Source organism: Theobroma cacao, chromosome 6 (assembly GCF_053813885.1).
Source record: "Theobroma cacao isolate CCN51 chromosome 6, ASM5381388v1, whole genome shotgun sequence".
NCBI classification, from domain to species: domain Eukaryota; kingdom Viridiplantae; phylum Streptophyta; class Magnoliopsida; order Malvales; family Malvaceae; genus Theobroma; species Theobroma cacao.
Genome location: NC_142644.1, coordinates 29,578,058 through 29,597,137, shown reverse-complemented (window position 1 = coordinate 29,597,137; position 19,080 = coordinate 29,578,058). Strand labels below are relative to the sequence as shown.

Below are 19,080 nucleotides of genomic sequence, written 5' to 3'. Positions count from 1 at the left end.
TATTTATTTTTTTAATTAACATTTTATGACTCAATTTTATTCTCATAAAAGATTACGCCATTAATTTCACTTAATAAAATTATCAAAACGTTTTCAATTCAAAAAGTAACTTATTTAATCACAATTTTTTATCATTTTACCAAAAAAATTATTTGTGTAACTCGTCATGAAAACAAAATTTATCCACAAAACACAATTTTTTTTTTTCAAAAAATATTAGATACTATATAAAAAAATTTGAAAACATAATATATATTAATATATATAATATTATTATTAAAAGCATTTGGGGACCATGTCTCTCCCTAACGGCACGGAGCTAGCCAATTTTCATTGGAGGGGCAAAGGTTAAAAAAAATAAAAATTAAAAATTTTTAAAATTAATATATTAAATTTAATCATTAATAATCAAAAGATTTAAAATAAATAATAATTTTATATAACATGTAAATAAAAAAATTTATATTAGCGTTTTAGGAAAATTTTGTTCGACGATGGTAATATATTTTTAAATATAAACAATTAAATTATTTGTAAGAAACTTATCATCCATTTTGTTTTGAAGTTTTGTTTTTATCGATATAAACGATTAAAAAATTAATCTAATCAACATGTAATATTTTTATTTTATTATATTTAAGTTTATAATACTAAATATTAAATTATAATGTATAAAATATAAATAGTTATATATGATATACAAAATTAATAATATTTTGTTATACTCAAGATAATTTTCTTTCAACTAAATATAAAACGTAAAGCATATTAAAAACATATACTCAAAATAATTTTTTTTATATAATTAGGATTAATAAAAAATAATATATTAGTGAAATTTTAAACAATAACCAATAATGTAACACTTGAACTTATATTTAAAAATTACATATACAATAATTAATTTTTTAATTTTTAAAAATTAAAATCATTAAAAATAAAATCCACATAACAGAAAAAAATCATGACAAGTAGGAGATATAATTTATGTAATAAAAATAAAATATGATTGATTATTCGTAAAAATTTAAAACAAAAAATCTATAGCAACTTAAAATATATGAGCAAATAGAATATAATTGAAAAAACTAAATAAATATAAATAATAATAGTAATATAAATAAAAAAATTAAATAAAAACTTTACTTTTTTATAATTTCACAATATAATGACAAAAAATAAAACAAAATGGGTGGAGAAACTTAAAATATTAAAAAATTTGAATAAAATTAAATAAAATTTGTAAAACTATTTTATTATTTTTAATTATATTAATTATTTAATAAAAAATTATTTTAAAAATATATAATATATAAAAATTTTCAAAAATTCATGACCCTCAGTTCCAAAGGAACGCTCCGCCCCCCGTCTCTCCCTCCACCTCTGAGGAAAGCCCTTGTTCCTCTTGTATTTGGTAACGTGATTTGTCCAAACCGAAATCAAGTTAGAGGTTGAACAGCTGAACTAGGGGCACTGTGGCAAATTGAATGGTAGAGGAGATGGAGGGGAGGAGGTTTAATATCTGCATTTAAAGATTAGGAGCCAGCAATACATTAGATCTGATAAAAATAATAACGGAAGGGACCAAAATTAATCATAGTTTTTCCCCTTATAAGAATTATGAACATGATTGATTGGAGGAGTAGGTGGTGCTTCTAAGCTAGTAAATTATCATTTAAGCCAAACCATTGAGAGAAGGATTGCCAACTAACATCTTACGATAACTTGTCCTTAATATTTTTTATTTCTTATTCCTATTTATTTGTAATTGTTTCAATTTTTATTTTATTTTGTAAAGATTTTAAGCTATATATATTTTTAATAAATTTTATTTCGACTATCTTAAAAATATTTCATATAAAAAAGTCAACAATAAATCCAACTAATAAATATTATTTTTTTATTTGACTTTTATAATATTGACGAGGTTCTATTATTTTATTTATTTTTTGTACCGAAATTCGGCTGCTTGTTATGCTTTTCTCCTTTAGCAATTAAATTGTTAGTTAAGAGAATATTTGAAAGTAAAGTAAGCATAATTTGGTTATAAATTTAATATGTTAATAATAGTGACTGTATAGATTATAAGTTAGGATGTTGTTCGATAAAGATATTATTAAGTTACGATATAATTATGATACTATTAAATAAATACAATAATAAATAATTAAATTGCAATCTACAAGTAATATTGTATTTACTAAGTTAAGATAGAATGACATTTTCCTAATCCAATTGAAGAGATTGATGAATGAGACACAACAATCAATTTTTCATTTACAAAATATTAATCACTAATTAAATCCATTAATATTTTAATTTATATTTTTGACAGCAAAAAGTTAGGTAATTTCATCAGAGAAAAAGGGATAGAAATCCAACACGAGAGGTCAAAGCAGGAGACCGAATCTAAAACTACAGCCATATAAGCGGCTAACCCATAGGAACCCGCCACGTATAGAATAGGTTAAACCCAATCCAGAGTTTCAGAAATATCATTAAACGCTACGAAGTTTATCCCTATCGTCACATACGTCCCTCCATTAGGCGTTTCCAAGTTTCTCCAAAACGGCAGCAAGCATGTCATCTTAAGACTTCGCAAAAATGGGGAAATTAGAAATCAGCCCCTCCCCCTCGCGCTAAGCATTCGCACTAAATTTATAATTGTTTAATATTATAGACAAAAGACGCAATGGAGTATTATTTTTGACCTATCGCTTTCTGGATCTAGGGTTTTCTCGCTTCTTCAACACCAAAACACAAACCCTAAAAACCATTGATTGTTTTTTCTTTTTTTAAATATTTTCTCCTAGACGGGAAAATTAGAAAAGCAAAATCGAAAATCAACAAATCAATCGAGGCGAAGAAGAAAGCAAGCGAGAAAAGAAAGAAGCCATCCATTATTAGGGTTTTTCAAAGTTTTTTTTTCAGATCAAACACCCAAAAAATTCACAGATCTACGTAAACAAATCTGACCAAAAAAAAGGAGAAACCCTAATTTTTGCCTTTGATCCTTCAATTTGGTTTCAGTTTATTGTTATTGAACTTGCAATCTGCAAAAAATCTGGTCAAATCTTAAAGAATTCGAATCGATCGAAACAACTAGTAAAAACTTTGTGTTTTGTTTTGTTGTTGTTGTTGATGAACGAGATTTTGATGAGAAATTGAACGAGAAATTGAGGATCTGAATCTGATGACGAGTATGTACAAATCGGTTGTGTATCGAGGGGAGGAGGTGTTGGGGGAGGTGGAGATTTATCCACAACAACAACTACAACAACAACAACAGCTAAGGGAAGAAGAAGATGAGAGGAAAATAATGGTGATGGAAGAAGAAATGAAGGAAATCAGAATAGAATATTTGACGCAAGGCAGTGAGAGATGTCCACCACTGGCAGTGCTACATACCATTACTAGTAGTGGGATTTGCTTCAAAATGGAATCGTCAAAGGACAACAACTACTCTTCTTCTCAGGACTCGCCTCCGCTTCATCTTTTGCACTCCGAATGTATCAGAGACAACAAGGTATAGCCCCACCAATTGCCATCAACTTGAACAAAACCCAGAAATGAAAAGATTAAAATAAGATTGGGCTAAACAAAGGGGAAATAATAAGTTGAATAAATTAATGTTAAAATTGCCAAGAAACTACTTCTTTACTGGACTCTTTACCGGACAAGTATTTTTACAGGACCCAAGTTGAAATTTAGACGATTTGTGCAGAACCCATGTACATGTGAAAAAAATGCTTGAACTTAGAGAATTTGGGAAATGAACCTATTGTAGCTCCTGATTTTGTAAGAACTGTCTGAACTGAAAATGCATGAACTTCTGGAACTATGAGATTTTTTGACAATTTTAGTGAAGTTTCTGATGCCCTAATCTTGGATGACTGTCTGAAACTTTAGTTTTTAGTCCAGAAAGGGAAATATGAACTGATATTTCAGGGAATTATTGACTTATTGATTATCAAATTCTTGACAATTTTAGTGAACCCATGAACTGTATGTACCAAAAAAAGTGAAAATATGGACTGTAAGAACTCTCTCAACTTCATGTAAACTGCCCAGAAATGTCAGCTGAACTGTTTGAAGCCCTATGCCTGAATTTATTAAGGTGGGTACCATTTGATGGGAAATCTCTGAGTTCACCTTTAGATAGATATGGGCATTTATCTTGTAATTGTTGTTGTTAGCCTGTTATCATGAACTTAGTTTGTGCTTTGAGGATGTACTTAACTTGGATTGCATCTGACAGTTATAGAGTGAGAACCTTTATGATATTACACTTTATTTTTGTCCTCTTATTGGAATTTTTGTGAGAATTGATGGTGATGATATTTGGTGCTTCCAGACTGCAGTGATGCCTATGGGAGATTGTGAGCTCCATTTGGTTGCAATGTATTCTAGGAATAGTGACAGACCCTGTTTCTGGGGATTCAATGTCTCAAGGGGACTCTATGATTCTTGTCTTCTCATGTTGAACCTTAGATGTCTTGGGATTGTATTTGATCTGGATGAAACTCTCATTGTTGCGAATACAATGCGCTCATTTGAGGACAGAATAGAAGCTTTGCAGCGAAAGATGACCACCGAGGTTGATCCGCAACGTGTTGCAGGTATGGTGGCAGAGATGAAGCGTTATCAAGATGATAAGGCCATATTAAAGCAGTATGCAGAGAATGATCAGGTTGTCGAAAATGGGAAGGTCATCAAGATTCAGTCTGAGGTTGTTCCTGCCTTGTCTGACAATCACCAACCTATTATTCGACCGCTCATTCGATTGCAAGAGAAAAACATTATTCTGACACGCATTAATCCACAGGTATAGATTTGTCAATTCTGGTAAAGATCTTTTGCATATTGTTCAATTGTTCTTTTCTTGTGGTGTGATGTTTAAATGCTGCCTTGTTCTATCCTGTAAATGAGAAACTGTATGGATTTATGCAGTTGATCATGTAGAGAATTTTTCATGTTCTCTCACGGTTTTTGTTGATGGACATATTAGCATTCATTGACTTTATATTTTCCCCTAGATTCGTGATACTAGTGTTCTTGTGAGATTGAGACCTGCATGGGAGGATCTTCGAAGCTACTTGACTGCGAGAGGGCGTAAACGTTTTGAGGTTTATGTTTGTACAATGGCTGAAAGGGATTATGCTCTGGAAATGTGGAGACTTCTTGATCCAGAGTCAAATTTGATAAATTCGAAAGAATTGTTGGATCGTATTGTCTGTGTCAAGTCTGGTAAGCTAGTTATTGGGGAAGCTGATTTATTTTCATACCTTGCAATTTGATCTGTCTTTTTTCTGAAATGGTCCACTTCTTGGTTGTTTTGTTCTAATTAAATTTTGGTATCAACAGGTTCTAGGAAATCCTTATTTAATGTGTTTCAAGATGGAATATGCCATCCAAAAATGGCACTGGTTATTGATGATCGCTTAAAAGTTTGGGATGAGAAAGACCAACCTCGTGTGCATGTTGTTCCAGCATTTGCCCCGTACTATGCTCCCCAAGCTGAAGTATGCACGATCAGAAATTGGCTTCTGTCTTTATGGGAATTTTGATGACTGCATATATGAGCAATATATGCATTAGTTTTCTAAAAATTTTTGGCAACATGCACTTATTGCAACTCTTTATGTTGTAGGCAAATAATACTATCCCAGTTTTATGCGTTGCAAGAAATGTTGCTTGCAATGTTAGAGGCGGGTTTTTCAGGTAATAGAAAACCCTAATAATTTTTATATGCATACGCATGACATAACCTGTCAGTCTTATAACTCAATATTGAGCAATTCAATTGGTCTTATTTGTTTATGCCTTTTAAAATTTTCCATGAAATAACCCGGGAAATTGATGACAGAGAATTTGATGAAGGCCTTTTACAAAGAATACCTGAAATTTCATATGAAGATGATATTAAAGATATTCCTTCACCTCCGGATGTGGGCAACTATTTGGTCTCAGAGGTTAATCATGACAGCTTTTTCCTTTTTTGTAATATTTATGGAGTTATAAATTATTTTTGGTATTGTTACTTTTCTCCTTGTCCAGTACTAAATTTGCTATGCCTCTCAGGATGACACTTCTGCTTTGAATGGAAACAAAGATCCACTTCTATTTGATGGCATGGCAGATGCTGAGGTTGAAAGAAGACTAAAGGTAATTGTCATTCTTAAGCTTTTTCTTGATCCACGGAACCAAGGTTATATATTTCATTCTTTTTTTTTCTAGGAGTTTTAAAATTAGGTGTGATAGTTCTGATTTTTGTTTACTGTTAGTTGTTGTCACTTGTTGAGGTGACTTTATTTTTGTTTCTGTGTGGGTTGGATTAAAATTTTTTTCATTTTCATTTGCTTCTTTCATCCAGGAGGCAATTTCAGCTACATCAACAGTCTCTTCAGCAGCCATTAACCTAGATCCAAGGCTCACCCCTTCTCTTCAGTACACCATGCCATCTTCTTCTAGTTCAATTCCACCATCAGCAAGTCAGCCTTCCATAGTCTCATTTTCCAACATGCAGTTTCCTCTGGCAGCTCCAGTGGTTAAACCAGTGGCTCCTGTTGCAGTCCCAGAACCAAGCTTGCAAAGTTCCCCAGCTAGAGAAGAAGGTGAGGTTCCAGAATCAGAATTGGACCCTGATACAAGGAGGAGGCTTCTGATTTTGCAACATGGGCAAGATACAAGAGATCACACACCACCTGAACCTGCATTTCCGCCTGTAAGACCTACAATGCAAGTTTCAGTTCCACGTGGGCAATCACGTGGAAGTTGGTTTGCTGCAGAGGAAGAGATGAGCCCACGACAACTGAACCGAGCAGCTCCCAAAGAATTTCCTTTAGATTCTGAACGAATGCATATTGAGAAACATCGACATCCACCCTTTTTCCCTAAGGTTGAAAGTTCTATTCCATCTGATAGACTTCTTCGTGAAAATCAAAGATTGTCAAAAGAGGTAATTGGTTCTTCGTGGCAGTCTGGCATGTAGTTCTGTTTTCTATGCTAGAGTGAAAGGTTAAAGTTACCTCTCCCTGTGAAACATAATGATCTTAGAACATAATTTGTTTTCAGGCACTTCATAGAGATGATCGCTTGGGGTTAAACCATACACCATCTAGTTATCATTCATTTTCAGGTGAGCTGACACATTTAATTGCACAGTGAATGAATGCAGCGATTCCTGTTATTCAATGGCCCTTTGTTATTGTCAGTAGTCAGAGGTTTAAGTTTACTGAATATTTCATACATTAATTGCCATAACTGTTGTTTTTCTTTCCATTTAACTTCAATTCTAAGCTTTGAATGGAAGTTTATAGATCAGTACATTCTGGTCTGACATGTACTTGTTATAAGTTTTTTAGCAGGATAAGGTATTTATAGCATCCTTTTTTTGCTGTTTGTTTTGTTTGAATGACTGTTGTTGCTATATTCTATTTATTATACTTTTTGTTTGATTTTGTTATGATTTGGGCCGTTCCACAATTTAAGGTGAGGAGATGCCCCTTAGCCAATCATCGTCTAGCCACAGGGATCTTGACTTTGAATCCGGACGAACTGTTACAAGTGGAGAAACTTCAGCTGGAGTTTTACAAGATATTGCAATGAAGTGCGGAGCCAAGGTAATTTGGAAGTAATTTGTATTATTTGAGATAGATAATTTTTTTTTTTTTTTATGTTTGCAAATAGAATATTCCTATATGTTTTATTTTAGTTCATCATATTCTTGCTGCTTCTAATTTTTGTTTCTAAAATTTGTAGGTGGAATTTAGACCAGCTTTGGTTGCTAGCCTGGACCTGCAATTCTCCATTGAGGTTTCAATAAACTCTTTGACTTGAAATTAAGTTTTTACTTTTACATACTATGAACTTTTTGTTCACAAATTATGTGGGTTATTTAAATATTTGATTATTATTATTATTATTATTTTTGGCTTTGATAATATATGGTATTTCAAAATTTGAGATGGAGACTTCCTCCTTTGCTTATCCTCTTTCTTTCCTCTGGTAGGCTTGGTTTGCTGGGGAGAAAGTTGGTGAAGGAGTTGGTAGAACAAGAAGAGAAGCACAACGTCAGGCTGCTGAGGAGTCCATAAAAAACTTAGCTAGTAAGATGTGTTACTATTTTTATTGTTCCTTTTTGCATCATTCTGTTGTTATTTACAAGTACGTTGTGCCATATATCTGAATTTGACAGGTTGAGACCCCTCTAATGCTTTTTAGACTAATAAAATAATCAATGCACTAAACAAAAACTTAAAAAGTAATCTCTACACCTTAGTCTCTGCTTTACTGGACTTTGTGATGTAAAATGGATACAAAAAGGCTAGATAGTCAAAGGCAACTGCTTTGAAAAATACTATATTTTCTAGTAGTTTGAGCAAATGCATTTCATTTTTCCCCTTAAATAATGTGTTAGGCCAATGTTATAAATACTCATGGTAATAATCGTCACAAGAGAATTGCTTGACAACTCAGCTTCACCAAGCTGAATAAGACATTGATGGCATGGAACTCTTGTCACTAGGCCAAGTTGAGCTGGTTTTGTTTCTGTTTCATTTAACTGGGATATCTTGTTGGAATTTTTCTTTTTTTACTGTGCATTGTCATTTAGACTCTATTCTTATAGTGGCTTTTTGGAGCAGTTCTGACTCTCTGATAATATACTTACAGATACATACTTGTCACGTATTAAGCCTGATTCTGGGTCTGCTGAAGGGGATTTAAGTAGGTTGCACAACATAAACGATAATGGCTTTCCCAGTAATGTGAATTCTTTTGGGAACCAGCTATTGGCTAAAGAGGAATCTTTGTCATTTTCAACTGCATCAGAACAATCTAGGCTTGCTGATCCAAGACTAGAAGGCTCCAAGAAATCTATGGGTTCAGTCACTGCACTTAAAGAATTAGTGAGATATTAGGAACTTATTAGTTATTTCGGTTTTCAAAATGTTCAACTGGTAACACTGATGTAATCTTTAGTTCTGATTGATAATGTGTGGTTTGTTTGCAGTGCATGATGGAGGGCCTTGGGGTAGTTTTTCAACCACAGCCTCCATCTTCATCTAATGCATTGCAGAAAGATGAAGTATATGCACAGGTTTGCATTTAACAAATTGTATTATTCTTTAAGGTCAAGTCTGAGAATGGTTTTTTGGAATGAGGGATAAAGAAACAACCAAGAGTTGAGAATGAAGACCATAAGCTTGAACTGTATGTTTTAAGAGCCTGAATTAAGTAATCTCTGAATTCCTTGGGGATCTACTACTTAAAACTCTTCAATTATTACTTGGTATGGCAGTAAAAGAAATGATGAGAAGGTCATTTTATGGATATAGAAGCAAAATTCAATTTTGTGATCTTTTAATAATATTTAGTCATTTTTCACCCTGATTGTAACAATTTATCTTTTCTGGTTTTATGGTTTAGGTGGAAATAGATGGGCAGGTTTTAGGGAAAGGGACTGGGTTGACATGGGAAGAGGCTAAGATGCAGGTATAGCTTCTTATATATATATATATATATATACATATTCTTTTGTGTGACTTCTATTATTTCTGCCAACTGTATAATATCTGCCCTTGGGCATCTGGATATGCTTTTTTTTTCTCCCCCTTAGGCTGCTGAAAAGGCCCTTGGAAGTTTAAGATCAATGCTTGGTCAATATAGTCAGAAACGTCAGGGTTCTCCAAGGTGTGTGATCTTACTTGTAATGTTACCTGGGGAAAAAACAAGTGTTGCTCCATTTACTCCTTCTTATTTGTTGTATTATTGGTTATGCGGACAAGGTCATTGCAAGGTATGCAAAATAAACGCCTAAAGCCGGAGTTTCCCAGAGTTCTGCAGCGGATGCCCTCTTCTGGTAGATACCCCAAGAATGCTCCTCCGGTTCCTTGAAGACCTAAAAGCCTTCTGGTAGATATCTCATTTTGATAGTGAAGCAGCTGTTGTGACTTCTGTACAGTACACAATATAGACAACGGGGTGAGGGCTATTGATGACCTGCAACCCAAGTTGACTGTTAAACCTTGGTGTTTCTTGCATAACATGTCTGAAGCCCGACAGATGAGAGTTGTCAATGACTTAAAATTCTCCAGAAAGCATGAGGAGATGTTCAGGATTTGCATTCACCATCTTATCCTCGCCTCGTGGACATTCATTCAGACAGATGATAAATTCGGTAATGTAATGGTTTTTCTCCTCAAAAATGCTTAGCAGCCCACAGCCACAAGGTGGCAAAAAGGGAGGTGTAACATAGCTCTCTACTCGCTGCTGCATGTGCCAAATTCTTGGCGGAACTTGGTTTTTTCTTGAAGCAGTAGTAACGGAATACTGGCACTGATATGCAAGACACAGGGCACAGGCACTGCTTCTTGTTGTCATTGAAAGACTCAACAGCGCTTTCTAACCATAGCCCAGAGCCCAACTAACTGGTTTGCTATCTCTGTCCATCCGTGAGAAAAAAACCAAAGAACAAATTACACTTAGAAACCAGAGTCTTGACATTGGTGAAATTTGTCCACTTATCTGAGCTCATGTAATACAATTTTTGATGATCTACGACGTGTTTGGTTTTCCTCCATCTTGTCAGCTGCTTCATTCAGAGCTGTTGCTGTTGCTTTTTTTTTTTAAAATGACTTAATTCCATGTTATCTTCTCCACCTTACCTTTCCTCTGGAATCCAGAATTTGAAACAATGAAGAAAAAAAATATAATCTAAAATTACCCGCCCTTTATTTCATTGGTTTTCCTTGGATGGAAAATCAAGTTGCAATAGTCAGTGTAATGATAAAACTGGCGATCGAATTTGATAATGACAAGGCTCTAGATCAATTTTACAAAAGCCAGTCTTATATGACACTGTTCCTACAGCGAAAGCACAAGCCCACCAAAACTCCGCGACATGACGTCGTTTTTGACTGTTTATGAGCTTGAAGGATTAATCAGTAATTTCAATCCCGACCCCCGGTAAAATGTTATTCTTGCCAGAATCAAGTCCCTTCCCGTCACCGTTAGGTATATAAAAAGTCAAAAATAAAGAAACGAAAGGAAACTTGAAAGAAAGGAAGGCTCTCTCTCTCTCTCTCTGATATTTCAGCTTTCTAGAAAGGAAACCAAAAAAAAAAAAAAAAAACTGAAAATCTCCATTTGAATTCCATTCTCGACTTCCTTGGAGAAAGATGGCGTCCTTTGATGCGTACGGGATGGAAGGAGAAGAGATTCACGCTTCTCCAAATAACCATCCCTTCGATGTCGACGACGAGAGCTACTCCAATTACGGCTCTTACTCCAACTTCACCGACAACCAGCAATTCCCTGCGGATGGTGGTGACGTGGCTGTGGATCACGTGACTTCATCTCCTGAGATCTTCGGCTTCGGATCCTCCGATCCGACCCCTGCCTACTCGCAATCTCCTTTCGGTACTACGATTCCTGTCGAGAACGGAAATGGAACCAATGGATTTGGTGATGGAAACGACGACGTTTTCGCTTCGGATGGACCGGTGCTTCCTCCTCCTGGTGAGATGGAGCCTGAGGAAGGCTTCGCTTTTCGCGAGTGGCGGCGGTGAGTAGTAGTAGTAATTTATTTTTCAAACTGAATCGCTTGATTTGTTGACCAGATCTGTTACTTTAGCAATACTTCTCAGCTTAGATCTGCAGTCCTTTTGAGTCGGTTACGTATATTTCGCTGTTGCATTGGTTGAACTAAGATGAAATCTAATACAAATTTGTTAATGATCCTTTCTTGTATCTAGATCTGTTATTGTTTTATCTATGGCCGCATCAGCTTGTTGTTTTGCTTTCGGTTTTTTCAGTTTGTTAATGTTATTTGTTAAGTTCAAATTTTTTGATCTCTTTTGTTAATGAATTAATTGAACTTTTAGTTCAATTTGTATTAGCCGTACTTGATAATCTTCATCATTGTGATCCATGAGAGTTCACTAGCTGTGATGGCCAAATTAGGAAATTATTTGAATGTAAAGTTGCAACTTTTTTGATCTGATCAGCAGTTCGATTTTTATAGATTGATGTGTATTATCCAGATCCACATTGAATTTTTATTCAGATTGGAAAATGTTTTGAAAACTTTTCTGAATATTATTTAATCTTATGACGGTTGCTAGGGCTTAATATTGGCATTATTTTCTTTTGAAAGATCATTTGCGTTACTATAGAGCCACCTCTATGATAGTATATGAAATATGTTACACAGTTTAGTTTATAAAGCACTTGTTTAAATGCTTTTCATGGTTGGAAGGGGCAATGCTCCCAATTAATTTGTTGTTGGACGTTGAAGCAGCTTGTTATCTTCCAGTATATGGTAGATGGAGTGCTTAGCTTTTCATTTTACAATGACAATACTGAGGATAAACATTCAATAATTACCTTGTTTATTGTAGATTTGTGAGGATATTCTCATATATGTGAAGGTGTATTAGGTTAATGCTTTGCTTTGAACCACTTTATGGTTTAGTTGTAGTGACAATGCGACGTAATGAGCTCACCAGTTGCAATTACTTTTGCATAGATCTGATCCATGCAAGTTCTTTAATACTTTGTAGCATATCCATTTATTTCAGAATCCCTTCATAGTTGACTTTCTGATAGCCTATTCGGCTGCTGTTAGACTATTTATTGGTTTATTTGAAATAAGTTCCAGAATTTAACCTCTTAATTATGCTGATATTTAGAGAGGAAGTTACTTTGTTATTTAATACTTTTCAGTTGCCAGCCAAAAATTTTAATTGTTGATATTCGATTTGTTGCTGTAGTCAAAATGCCATTCTGCTTGAGGAGAAGGAGAAAAAGGAGAAAGAGTTGAGGAACCAGATTATTGAAGAAGCTGAGGAATATAAGCGTGCATTCTATGAGAAGAGGGAAAAAACAATTGAGACCAACAAAACTAATAACAGAGAAAGAGAAAAGGTAATACTTCCTGCAAATTATCATGTTCATGCTGATGCACGTGCTGCTACATCTTGACTCATATTATTTTGGGCTTGGAGCAGCTGTACATGGCAAATCAAGAGAAGTTCCATAAGACTGCAGACAAACAGTACTGGACTGCAATAGCAGAACTCATTCCTCGTGAGGTCCCTAATATCGAGAAGAAAAGAGGCAAGAAGGACCAAGAGAAGAAGCCATCAATAACTGTCATCCAGGGACCAAAGCCTGGAAAACCCACTGATCTTTCAAGAATGCGGCATATTCTTGTGAAGCTGAAGCATGCACCCCCACCTCACATGATTCCACCCCCACCTGCTCCAGCAAAGGATGCTAAAGATGGAAAGGATGAAAAGGACACCAAGAATGGAAAAGATGCTGCTTCAAACGGAACTACATCTGCAGAGAAAGGGGCACCTGCTTCATCTGCCAAAGATGCCACCGCAAACGGTTCCTCACCTGAACAAGATGCTACTGCTGCCAAGGATCAACCTGCTGCAGAACCAGAGGTAACACCAGCAGCCTAATTGCTGAACAATACATCCACCATGGTTTTTCCTTGCCCCAATTCTTTTTTATTTTCCTCAAGATTTTGATTTTTTATTGCATTCCATATCAACATGGTATTTCCGTCATAAGGATTTAGTACCATTACTTCTACTGAACCTTATTCTTAATTGGTTTTCGAAACATTTCATGAGATTGGATTTCAAATGTCATCCTTTTATTTGCTTTACGGAATTAACTTTATGGACATAGTTTGTTGCTTGTGCATAGCACCGAACTTGTGTTATTAGTGTGCATATCAAGCAAATATAATCGTTGGGGGGAAAGGGGTTCGTTGTCTTTCTTTCTTTTTTTAATTAAATCAGTTACGATTTGGTTTTGTTGCTTTTCTGAAGCACTAATAGCACATGATTATGATTACGAATATGGAAAAATGGACTTTCAGCCAAGGCAACTAGCCAAGCAATCAGTCTAGCTGGAATGCATAACCGCCAAACATCTTATAACCAGAACTCCATGGAAATTATCTACTTTTTGTCTGCCACACCAAAGCCGTGAGTGTTGACTTTCCTGTTTGCCCTTTCGTTTTGTAGTAATAGGAATTTATTTATTTTTTATTTTGGTCGAACAAAACGTCGTTGACAAAAAAACTTTGGGAAATATTGCGTTTATTTTTTCAAACAAAGATGCTCCATCCAGACACCTCATTGAAGAGTCATTTCTCATTCGAGAAACTGGTTGGTATTGCTTATTGAAATATTCATTTCCTCACAAGCTCGGCATAGTTCCACTAAATCCTGGGGAAGATGTTTCTAAGGAAATCGATTCTTGTTGACTATTGCATTCGGGAGGGTAGTATGGTAATCTAATTTGAAAATCCGAGTGCTCACCATGGTTTGATTTAAAGAAGACAAACCATACTTATCCGGTTACAAACTCCTTTCATTTAAACTTTCCCTTTCTTTTGTATGAAATTTCAAATAATAATAATCATAAACAATAAATAAAACTAAAAATTGCAAATTACGTAACTAAAAGTCTAAAACTAATGGGACACGTACGCCAACTAGAACTAAAAAGAAGGGAACAAAAAAATACACCTTGAATCTTCATCTGGGGGTAACCTGAGTGATAGTGACAGGAACAGAACTCATCTGGTAGCTGGTGGATTCAGCAGATGATTGGATTGACTTGGTACTTGAAGATGCCTCCCCTTCTTGAAAGAATCCTGGAGCTGTAAGTGCCTTCTCGTTGATCCGAATGTCTCTTGAAAGCATTTCAATAACCTGGCTCATCAGAGGCCTTCGGCTGGATGCTGCTTGGGTGCAGAAAAGGGCTACTTTCATGTACCTCAGGACTTCTTCCCCTGGAAATTCTCCAAGCTCTGGATCCACCAGCTCCACCAGTTTCCCTCCTTCGTAGAGCTGCCATGCCTATTGAACCAATTGACGATTAAGTATTATGAATTTGCATTTGATACATTAAGTAAAGAAAAATAAACGCGTACCCATTCCAAGAGCAACTTCTCCATGCCTCCCCAGTTTGCCTTTGAGCTGCTTCTGCCACTAATTATTTCAAGTACAAGGACACCAAAACTATAAACATCTGCCTTCATGGTTAGCTGTCCACCCAATGCGTATTCTGGGGCCAAATAACCGCTGCACACAACAAAGTAAGCACCAGTTTGGTTTCATGCCAAACGACAAAAGCCTAAAGAAAAAGTCCTATCTGTTGGTGGAGTCCTATCTAATGTTTGGACAAGAGCAAAACGAGAAGCAGTGACATACGTTGTTCCAGCTATTCTGGTGCTAATGTGAGTGATGTTATCCGGAAAAAGCTTAGCCAACCCGAAATCTCCAATCTTTGGGTTCAAGTCTTTGTCAAGAAGTATGTTACTGGATTTGATGTCTCTATGAACTATGTGCGGAACAAGTTCTTCATGAAGGAATGTAAGACCCCTAGCAATACCCAAGCAAATAGCAGATCTTTTGCTCCACTCCAGTTTGATATTTGTACTCCTTTGATCTGCAACAAGAAGGAATAAAAAATGATGTTTCAGTCTTCCACGGTATTCTCATTGACACAGACACAAAAAGAATGTATATATGTTCTATATATTCTTTATAGAAAGGGTGTAGCTACCAATTAGGTTATGCAATTGTCACCATTCAAGCAAGAACTTCAGACCATCTTACCTAACAAAATTTTATCAAGACTCTTATTTTCTACATATTCATAGACCAATATCCGGTTTGTTCCTTCAACACAACAACCAATCAGCTCAACAAGGTTTGGATGCTTGACATTTGATATGGTATTGATCTCTGTCAAAAATTCACGCACACCCTGCTTTGATTGCGCAGAAAGTGTCTTCACAGCAACTTCAGTTCCGTTTTTCAGAACCCCCTAGCAACATTGCAGTATAGTTAGTTGCTAGTCCATTAAAAAGAAAAAAAGAAACTCATTATAATGTTTAAGACACTAATTGCAGAACACGAATGAGTTCCTCCAATACCAATGCCAGAATGTTAAAATTCCCTAACAGAGGAACCAAAATCTAAGGGAAATGAATATGGGCTTAGGGATCCATGGAATTCTAGTTCTAGGCTCTAGTTTAAGTCAGAACTTCAAGCCAAATTCTGGTTAATTAAGTTCATATTTCCAGTTCGTTTTCTGATACCAAGTTCCATGTCTTTTGTGCAATCAATTTCAAGCCAAACCGTTAAGCATTGGGGAACCTGGATTCATATCAATAGAAGTACTAGTATTTTCAAATCAATTATAAGCAAAGAAAAAAGACTGAATACCAAAATGTAAGAAAGAAATTGGAAACTGAAAGGAAATATCTGCATAGTTATACCAGCTGATTCAAACATCCATCATCAAGTTCAACTTTCCCCCTAATTAGTCAGACGTGTCAATTAATTCTACTTTGATTAGGGTAATGAACATCAGGTAATTTTCAAGCACCTTGTAAACAGTTCCGAAGCCTCCACGCCCAATTTTATTGCTTGAATGAAAATCATCTGTTGCTGATCTCAATTGGCTGTAGGAGATATGGTTGACTCTCCCAAGCAATTGCTCTGCCAACGTACAGAACAAACCAAAGTACAATACTTGAGCATGTTCAAATCCAATGACTTTAAAGGGAAAAAAAAAAGGTTCAACGGAATCCTCACCGTCAATACCGCCGGTGGCCTGAGCAGTGTTCCGTCTCCGGTTAACAAATGATCCACGGAAACAGCCGCAACTCATATCTTTCTCTTCAATATCTCACTTGTAAACCAACCTCTCCCAGATCACATCATTTACGGCTTTACGCCTTCCTTTACCACCAAAAAATCATGATAATAAGCATCAAACTTGAAACTTGAACACATTCGAAACTCTCATTTACATGTATTCAGATACAATAATCATCATTGAATTTGAATTTTCAGATCAAATCAAATAAAAAAAAAAGAAACAACAATTTAACTAAAATGAAGTTTTATTACCTCCAAAAATCAAGCTAAATCTAATCAAAATTTTCAACTAAACAGCTCATCATCATCACCTTCCCACTAAAGTCAAACGATCCAAAAAATATATATTAAAAAAATAAAAGGCCATGAACAGAAATTATAAAACTTCAGCAAACGAAATATAATCACCTGAAGACGAAGTCTGAGCAGCTTGGATGAGAGAAAATAAACTCTCTCCTCTTATTTTTTGGTCTGAAAACTCTTTTTGGGCTGAATTTGATTTATATTACGAGGATAGTTGGATTTGGTCGGGGCAGAGAGTGGGAACGAGTCACGAGTCATAGATTTTTGGATATGTCATTTTAGTTTTAACTTAGGCTAGGCTGTGCTGTGTTCCCACTTCTCTCTCTCTCTCTCCCCCTGCCTCTTAGGAAAGCGACCGTTTACTCTCTCTCTCTCTCTCTCTCTTCCATTTAGCCGCCTATTTTTGTACACTCTTTTATTATTACTATATTCGTAATTATGACTCATATGATTTTCGATTATTAAATTTTTTATCCGAATTTCATCTGAATTACAATACAAAATATCTAAATTTTATATAATCAAGTTGAATATTCTTGAATATCTAATAATAAAATACTCGATGACATCTTTATAATTATTATTCTGTTATCTTCTAATGATGTGTATTTGTAATTATATTTAGAATTCAAGACAAATAATATTATTTTTTAAAACACGTGTTAAGCATTAGCTATCTTTTCTTCCTTTTTTAAAATTATTTATATATTTCTTTAGAAATACAAAAATATCCTTTACCTCTCTTTTTGTCTCATGTGAGTTTTCAACGTTTGCCTTTTAGCCGGCTGGAATTATGATCACCAGGTAGAAATAGCTTTATATTTTTTCTCTTTTGAATTTGTGCTCTCAAAATTGGAATAGCAACAGTCTCCTGCTAGAAGGTCGTTTTATCGTTTTTTAATAAAATTCAGTCAAAATTATACAATAAACTCTTGTCCTCTATTAAAATAGTAAAATTAATTTATATATAATAATTTATAAAAATCAAATTTTTATATTTTTTAAAATTAATAATATCAATTTAATCGGTAACGATGTTAAAATTGTTTCGTTATTTATATTGATATAATATTTAATTATATTATCAATGTCAATTCAATTATTAATTAAGTTAAAATTTAATTTTATAAATTTTTATTAATATATGTGAAAATTTATTAGATTCGAATTACATAATAATTTTTTTTTTAAATTTAAATCTTAGACTTTTAAATAAAGAATTCGAATGTCCTGACAAGAATTTGAGGGACGAATTAGAATTCGTTGGACGCCATGCATGCAAGAAAAAGGCCTCCGTTGAATAATTTTATATTTTGTAAAATAGGTATTATTAGGTAATAATGATTGGATGAATGACGAAATTGGGATGTGACCTAACGAAACCTAGGTGTCTTGTTTGGTCGGAAAAACTCATCCGGTTTGTCCTTTTTACTAGTTCCACGCTGTTTTTCCTCTCGACACGCACTCTCTTGAATTAGTTCTTCCACCTCCTTTCTGGTATAAATCGAAAGCTGTGGGTCCGTTGAATTGAAGGTGAACAAATGTGGGGCAAAATTTTCAATGAAAGAAGTGGGGGTCAGGATTAGGTGGCATGCCAGGCAGGCAGGCACTCAAAGCAAAGAGAGTTTCCTTCTGCCGAATAAGGTAACACAGATGTAAGTTCAGCAATAGCCGTCACTGTGTTTAATTGTAAGATAATAAAACGTAATTGATTAATTAATGTAATGAATTCCACTCTTAAACCAACTGTAGAAATAAACGCGATGTCGGTTGAGGAACAGTTTGTAAAACAAGCGTCAATTATTTAAATCCAAAGTGTATTTCGTTTCCTCTTCAGTCAAGTTGTGATGCATTGATTGACCTGCTTGAGCTGAAACAGGCATTTGAAATGAATGATGTTGGGTCAGTAATGGTAAGGTATTTCAAATTTAATAAATTAAAATTAATCATCATGTGCTCACATGTGTTAAGAATACAGATTTTATCACAAAGCATGCATCATGAAAAAATTAGTAAATAAAATGGTATTTTATTTTAATATCATAATGAATTTTTAAAATAAATATGCATCGGATTAAAA

General features: G+C 34.7%; 3 protein-coding genes across 6 annotated transcripts; 2 read left to right on the top strand and 1 right to left on the bottom strand.

The window, feature by feature from the left end:
* Positions 1-2,708: 2,708 nt before the first annotated feature.
* Positions 2,709-10,582, top strand: CPL1 (C-terminal domain phosphatase-like 1). Its single transcript, XM_007025618.3, has 17 exons — positions 2,709-3,526; positions 4,355-4,825; positions 5,037-5,247; positions 5,365-5,522; positions 5,651-5,721; positions 5,867-5,972; positions 6,082-6,165; positions 6,374-6,958; positions 7,075-7,138; positions 7,492-7,622; positions 7,762-7,815; positions 8,012-8,108; positions 8,674-8,909; positions 9,014-9,100; positions 9,430-9,495; positions 9,620-9,693; positions 9,789-10,582. Exons 1-17 carry the CDS (start codon positions 3,194-3,196, stop codon positions 9,895-9,897), a joined length of 2,937 nt encoding a protein of 978 aa, XP_007025680.3. The 5' UTR covers positions 2,709-3,193; the 3' UTR covers positions 9,898-10,582.
* Positions 10,583-11,021: 439 nt separating this feature from the next.
* Positions 11,022-13,838, top strand: LOC18596881 (clathrin light chain 1-like). The gene is made up of 3 exons (XM_007025616.3): positions 11,022-11,566; positions 12,774-12,927; positions 13,011-13,838. The coding sequence occupies exons 1-3, from the start codon at positions 11,181-11,183 to the stop codon at positions 13,470-13,472; spliced, it is 1,002 nt and encodes a 333-aa protein (XP_007025678.1). The 5' UTR covers positions 11,022-11,180; the 3' UTR covers positions 13,473-13,838.
* A 554-nt stretch (positions 13,839-14,392) lies between these two features.
* Positions 14,393-17,320, bottom strand: LOC18596880 (cold-responsive protein kinase 1-like). 4 transcript variants are annotated; one of them, XM_088807225.1, is made up of 8 exons: positions 17,106-17,320; positions 16,950-17,015; positions 16,632-16,778; positions 16,423-16,535; positions 15,648-15,858; positions 15,240-15,477; positions 14,960-15,110; positions 14,393-14,885 (listed from the first exon to the last, which is right to left on the bottom strand). In XM_088807225.1, exons 3-8 carry the CDS (start codon positions 16,705-16,707, stop codon positions 14,562-14,564), a joined length of 1,113 nt encoding a protein of 370 aa, XP_088663351.1. In that variant the 5' UTR covers positions 16,708-16,778; positions 16,950-17,015; positions 17,106-17,320; the 3' UTR covers positions 14,393-14,561. The 4 variants fall into 4 exon arrangements, with proteins under 4 accessions (XP_088663351.1, XP_088663352.1, XP_007025675.3 ...); XM_088807226.1 differs by having other exon boundaries at positions 16,632-16,774; XM_007025613.3 differs by lacking the exon at positions 16,950-17,015 and having other exon boundaries at positions 16,632-16,774.
* Positions 17,321-19,080: the final 1,760 nt, after the last annotated feature.